Source organism: Aquarana catesbeiana, linkage group LG05, assembly GCF_042186555.1.
Source record: "Aquarana catesbeiana isolate 2022-GZ linkage group LG05, ASM4218655v1, whole genome shotgun sequence".
In the NCBI taxonomy this organism is placed as follows: Eukaryota; Metazoa; Chordata; class Amphibia; order Anura; family Ranidae; genus Aquarana; species Aquarana catesbeiana.
In genome coordinates, this window is record NC_133328.1 from 46,664,832 (window position 1) to 46,671,435 (window position 6,604).

The 6,604-nt window shown below is 39.0% G+C and overlaps 1 protein-coding gene across 1 annotated transcript in view; it reads right to left on the minus strand.

Annotated features, from left to right (window-relative positions):
- The window catches only part of LOC141144224 (ATP-dependent translocase ABCB1-like), a 78,128-nt gene extending 71,792 nt beyond the window's left edge, over positions 1-6,336 (minus strand). Inside the window, exons 1-3 of the mRNA XM_073629682.1 lie at positions 6,271-6,336; positions 2,337-2,451; positions 405-474 (exon numbers count right to left, since the gene is read on the minus strand). Coding sequence (XP_073485783.1) covers positions 405-474; positions 2,337-2,440 — 174 coding nt within the window. The 5' untranslated portion in view covers positions 2,441-2,451; positions 6,271-6,336. The remainder of the gene's footprint in view (positions 1-404; positions 475-2,336; positions 2,452-6,270) is intronic.
- Positions 6,337-6,604: the final 268 nt, after the last annotated feature.

The window sequence follows — 6,604 nt, forward strand, 5'->3', positions numbered from 1 at the left end:
TACAACCACTTTAATGAATATAGCAGCATAATGCTGTTTTTTCTTGTAGCAAAAAGATCATTTAAAAGTGTCGGTCCACCTAAATCTGATATTTGAGTTTTTTGTCGATGCTGGAGAGTAAAACCAGCTGTCAGTTTCTTATATCTCCTTGGGACTCTATTGGTGAAATCCTTATGGACCTTGGAAAATTAATTTTTATTCTTTTAGGTGTATGAAAATTCTGTCCATAGCAACCAATCAGGATCCTTCATTTTCAACTCATCACTGTAAAACTGACAGTTGGAAGCTGATCAGTTGCTATAAGCAGTGAAAGTGTTCTACATTTTTTGGCTTCCATTTATAAGTAACTCAGTGCCCTGGATGCTTTTAATCTTGAGCCCCATATTGATACCTTTGATCCTTACCATTGTGAGCGGTCCCACCATTTTGGCTTTTTCTTTTTTCTTGAACTTGGTGAAAAAGCTTTTCTTTTCTCTGCAAAGAAAAAAAAGCTTTTAAAAGGTACCCTTTCTGGTTATATATATATTAAAGTGGAACTAAACTCTACAAAACATTGCTTCGACTAGAATCATTGCAGTGTAATTACCTGGTACATTTGTAACATCTATAGGATGTTGAAAATGGAGCTGGGATGATGAAAATGTGCTGGGGGGGCGTGGCTTGGTTGGAGCCCTGGCTGAGACTGCCACATACTCCTTTACAGTGGATTTGCAGTGGTGTGCACATTTTGGGATACTTTTCTTGCTACTGAGATTGCTCAGATGGTGTTAAAGAAGGAAAAACCTTCTAGTAGTAGTCAGTGTGAGAAAAGACTGGTAGCCAAGTGATTGGCTAAGAATGGAGAGTAACAGAAACATTGGCTGCAGGTGTTCTCTCTCTGTAGCTGCTGCCCTGTGGTGAAAGAGCTGCATTTTCTCTGTACAGGCCATGACCTTCTCTTGCCATGAGGGAGACTGGAGAGTGCACATCGCTGTCCAGTGTGCACCGCCACTAATGCATAAGAGCGGCCTGAGTGGGATCCGGAATGCTGAGTTCAGGGCTGCCAACAGACAGAGTCACCTGGGTGCAGAGCAGAGAGTGGACCAATTGTGTGTGACCAAATGGTGAGCTGTAATATCACTGGGACTAGTGAACAGGTGCTGTGGGGATTTACTATCTGCTGGTAGAGAGACTGAGCCCTTCAGGAACTGACCATACAGCCATCTAATGGCCTTATTGCTGCCTGCAGGCTTGACTGGGACTATTCTTAAGTGCACCAATTTTACAAATGGGCCCCAACACTACCTGGCTGAAGAGTTAGCTCTAAAGACTGTCTCTTTAAAGCTGCTATTCTGAGACCGTTACCTATTGCTTATGCTAAGAGTTACCTCTCAGAGGACATTGCACCATATCCTAGCCATTCTCCTAGAGTGCATTTTAGACTAGTTATAGTACTATTATTCACATTGCATTTAATGCTTATATGCACTGTTTATTGCTAACTTTGCTGATTCATGAGTTAATCCCAGTCTAATGGTACAGAACTATATTCTAAGTTACTTTGGCATAGTAATTATACTGTCTAGTGGACTGTGTCTGAGCCTACTTTCTGTGTGTTCATTTATGCTCAAACCACCATTTATTCTAATCCATACCAATACATTGAGTTAATTTACCACTAAACAGTCTTGTGTCCATTTCCTGGTGCTAAGTCACAGGCGAGTTAAAGGTATCTATACATTCTATTTGTGTTCTTAATGGTGCTTGCAATAACTTTCATTCAACCAGATGTGTTAGAGGGGCTGAGGTTGTTCTTGGAGTCAGGCACTTTATGGTTCATAGACACTGAGCTATTATAGGCATAAAATATTAGCCATATTAGCCAACTCCAAGTTTTGTTTTTCAAGTTCGAAGAGCCACAGTTGCAACCAATCTTAGAAGTGAATAGCTGTATGGCCCTTTTCACGTAAGATATTTGCAGATATTTCATTGCATTGGTCTTTACCCTTGCATGCACACATGACATGTTCGTGGTCTAGAAAATACACTGTATGCACAGGCTGAGTTGCTGTGCGTATGAGGCCATTTTTAGCCTAGCAACTAATCAGATTCTAGCTTAGCTGACATTCCTCAGGTCAGTTCAAATCTTATTGAGCAGTAATACAAATATCACTCTGTGTCAGAGGTTTTACATTAGGCCCTGTGTGTCCTTTTCCTCTGAAAAAAATAATAAAAAAAATACTTAAAAACAAATGTACATTATTGTGAATGTATCCATTACTATCATTGTATGCTTGGCAAAGGTAAGTATTAAAGCAACTGCTAACTTTAATCTGGTTACTGACTAATTAAATCACCTGTTTGGGTTGGGTTCTTCAATGGTCATTGCTTCTTCTTCTGGCCCATTGACTTGACTTTTTCCATTTACGCCATCCACTCCAGTGCTCTGCTTACCTGCCATCTCTTCAGCAACTGCAAAGTACAAATATCTTATTCATTCAAAACTGAAGAAACAAAGAAAACCTCCCTTAGTCATACTTCTTTCTGAGATGACAAAGAGAGACACCTAAAATAAGGAAAAGGCCCTAGCATACACCATATCATGGACTAAGAAGAATGAATGTGCAAGAAATTGTTGGAAACCTCTGGCTTTTTTAGCACAAGCTTACCCAGGATTGGTGGGTCAGAAGATTTGGTGAGTGAGCTGTGAAGGTGGAGGCAATTCACGCGGAGAGGAGATAATTGATGGTTATGTGATGGAGGACACCAAGTTTGGACACCTAGACTGCATTCACACTACAGCGTTTAGAATCGCAGGCAGATTTGCCGCCAATCTGCCCGTGAGTTGAAAGCGTCGAACAAATCCCGGAACTCGCATTCGAGATGCCATTCATTTGAATGACACCTCAAATCGCGGTGCGGGTCTGCCACAATTGTCGCGCGATAAAACGTGCTGCAATCGCGGCAATCCGCATCGTGGGAAGCATGTTGCCCAAAAGAAGCTCTTGAACTTTTTTAGGCGACATGCTTCCCGCGATGTGAATTGCCACGATTGCAGCACATTTTATCGCACGACTATCGTGGCAGACCCTCACCGCGGTTAGAGGTGTCATTCAAATGAATGGTATTTTAAATGCGAGTTCTGCGATTTTCATTCACACATCGGCGCTTTCAAATCACAGATTCTCAGCAAATCTGCCCGCGATTCAAAACGCTGTAGTGTGAATGCAGCCTAAATGTGGACAGTATACTATATGATACACAGAGCACTTTATTGAGAACTACACACTTTTTTGCTATGCAGTTTATAGTTTTTCAAAGCACTTTACAGATTTTTGCTACATATTTTTTGTGAAGCACTCTATATAGTTAACTAGGCACTTTATGCATCAGATTCATTTGTTATTTATGCACCTATATGAAATTGTAATTTTAATATTTTAGCTATATTCAAGCAGTGTATATATATATATATATATATATATATATATATATATATATATATATATATATATATATATATATATGAATTTACTATAAAAACGAATAGCAGGCTGACAGTGGCCGTCACTTTGCATGTAGCCGTGCACCAAGCGTTTAACTGCGGATGTCTGAGCCTGGACACAGCAGACTTACACTGGTATCCATAGAATACACCTAACCGGATGTGTGAAAGAGGCCCCTAAATGAAAGGGTCTAGCTGCGGAAAGGAGTAGAGGATTAGGCAAGTCCTCTTTTTTTTTTTGTTTCCCTAGACCTCAACAAACAATTAACCACTACAAGGGATCATTATTTAGTTCCCCGGAGTTCCTCTTTAATGTATGTAAGAAAAACAACAATCTATGTTGCAGATAGCAACAAATCAAATTATTGCTTTTTACATACACAGCAGAAAAGGGACAGTTGGAACCCGGTAGCTGTGGTCAGTAGAGGGCATAAAGGCAGACAAAATAAAGGCTTTTCTAGATAGTTGTTCACATCAACCCTGCATAAACTCAAATGCAAAATGCAGCTTGTGATAGTCGTGCAATTCATTTTGATACAAATCAAAATTTGGACAAAATGCTTCTTATTCAGAGATTCGGATGTATCTGAATCTCCGATTCACAATAGTAATGCATTTCAAAGAATCCAAAATAAGTCATAATGAAAGCAACTCGTTCCTTTGCATTCATTCTTTTAATTCAGGTGACATGATACGATAGTTTAGGCCATTTTGTTTAATGTTTGACGCATCCAAAATAACGTAACAAAATAACGAATGATCCAAATTGACTCGGGTTCGTTTGTTTTTATTCTAGTGAGTGTAACGTGAATTATAAAAAATGCACTACATGATACATATGAAATGGAATAAATAGTTACAGGAAGGTATTAAAGTGAAAAAAGATGATTCCTACTTGTTGTGGATGGAGTTGAATCCATCAGAATCTTTGAATGATAGCAGAACAAATGATTCAGAATCTTCGGAAATAGCTTCTGAAAATACTAATTGATTTGGTACAATGAATATAGGCGACAAATCCGAATATACAAAACAAATTCTGTAAAACGAATCATTCTAACATAACAAATATCACTAAACTAAATGATTAACCTAACAAATTAATCTTAAACTATTTTTTTTTGTTGTGCACATCTCTAGCGTGTGACAAGAAAAGGCTGTGCTTTACTTGCTTTGTCTGTAATCCAAACCTGCCTCAATGGGACCGGCTGCATTCGAAGAAACACAAAGTGGTTCAATCCCCAACTCTGAGCTGTCATCCACACTACTCCATTGAAGTCAATAGGAGATGGCTGACATGCATAAAACATGCTTTTGCAGTGTCTATGGCAATGCCAGGTGTGATGGAAAGCTTGGCACCCCGCTTAGGTGCTTCCTACCTTCCAAACTCTTTCAGCAGACTGAGAGCTAATACCAGCCCTTTTACCCCAAGCTCAGTAAACAGACAAGATATTGAGGTAAAATCCATAGGAATGACTGTTTATTGAACAGAAATAAAGGTTTTTATACACTTCAAAAGTAGGTCAGTCACCACATGAACAATAAAACCAAATATTACCCAAAACATCACACAATAGTTAGATAACGAGCTAAAATTGACACAAGGCTAATCCCATTATAAGATCCTCCAAGAGTTAGCCAATTTAGCCAGTGACGCAATTAACTCAATTAACAATGGGAATTCACACCTGGGAGGCCCATAATGGCCCACACAAAACATAAAACATAACATAATCAGTGATCCCACCCCACCTTAGACTGGCCGGCACCCGTCTACAACAATCTGTGAGACCAATTCATACAATGTTCCAGCAGTCTGATACAGTGGAATTAATTTGTCTCTATAGATTTCTTGAGGGAGATTGTTGATAAATATTTCTGTCCAAAGTGAAGGAGCCTCTCCAATCCAGTTTGCAGGAGAGCCACCATATTTCCTCTGACCATTAACCTGTACAAAATTATTATTACACCTTTCCATCCACTCCAGAAGGGAAGCTTTATTGTCCTTATTCAGAGAATTAAGCCTCGCTCTCAGTGTTCATCACATTGTTGTCCATCATTGGAGAATGATATGCTCTCTTATGGGCCATAATCAGTGGGTCAGAGGCTTGCCACTAGTCTTTTCCAAAAGCCCCTGTCCTGGTTGGGTCTGTCATACCAGGTTTGAAATATTTTCTGATAACTCCCTGAAACTTTTTATCCATGCAATAACATTAAAGCCAATTTCACAGACAACTGTTAGAAGAAGTACTGTACGTGGGTGTATGGCCCTTTAAAACTGTTTCTGTATTACACTTTTTTACCCTCTTGGGTACCATTACACATACCTCCCAATTGTCCCTTATTTGGAGAAACTGTCCCACTTTTGGAACCAACCCCCCCGTTCTTCCTTGGTTGTCCCCATTTTTGACCTGATGTAAGCTCCTCTATAAAAAAAAATGTATACTTTACCTATCAAAAGTGTTTTACTTCACAAAAAAATATTATCTAACCTTTAAATTCTTGAAAAGCCAAAATAACGGAAAAGTAGTGATAACAAAATTGAGTTAAATCAATAATTATGTTTTTTTCTGCATGAATCCTCATAGTACATGTTACTGGAGGCATAGCAGGGGCATACTATTCGTCTATATTCTTTGTTCTATAATGTGTCCCTCTTTCCCATCTTACAAAGCTGGGAGATATGCCGTAACCGTTACACTTAAAACTCCTGCTGCTACAGAGAAAACTGGAACTAGAATAAACAGTTACACAAAAGCATCACACACGACATTATGCAATCCTACCTAGAATGCTCTTCAACAAAGGCTTGATTCCAAATCCTCTCGTACTACAATAAATTGGCTCATGGTTTATATACTCCAGATTTGGCTATGAAGTCATGAATCCAGCTCCTCCCTTTCTAGGGATGGGTTAATATTAATACTATTAATGAAAGAAGCCAGCCCCGCCTTACTCTCAGTGCACATTAACCAGGAATTACATTGCGATGTCCTCTGTATTCTGTACTGCTGATGACTTCAAAGTACTCACCACATGTGTGAAAATTAACTTAAGAAAACATTTACTTAGGACAGATGGGACCCACAAACATTTCAAAAATTTCAATCTGATCTTTCA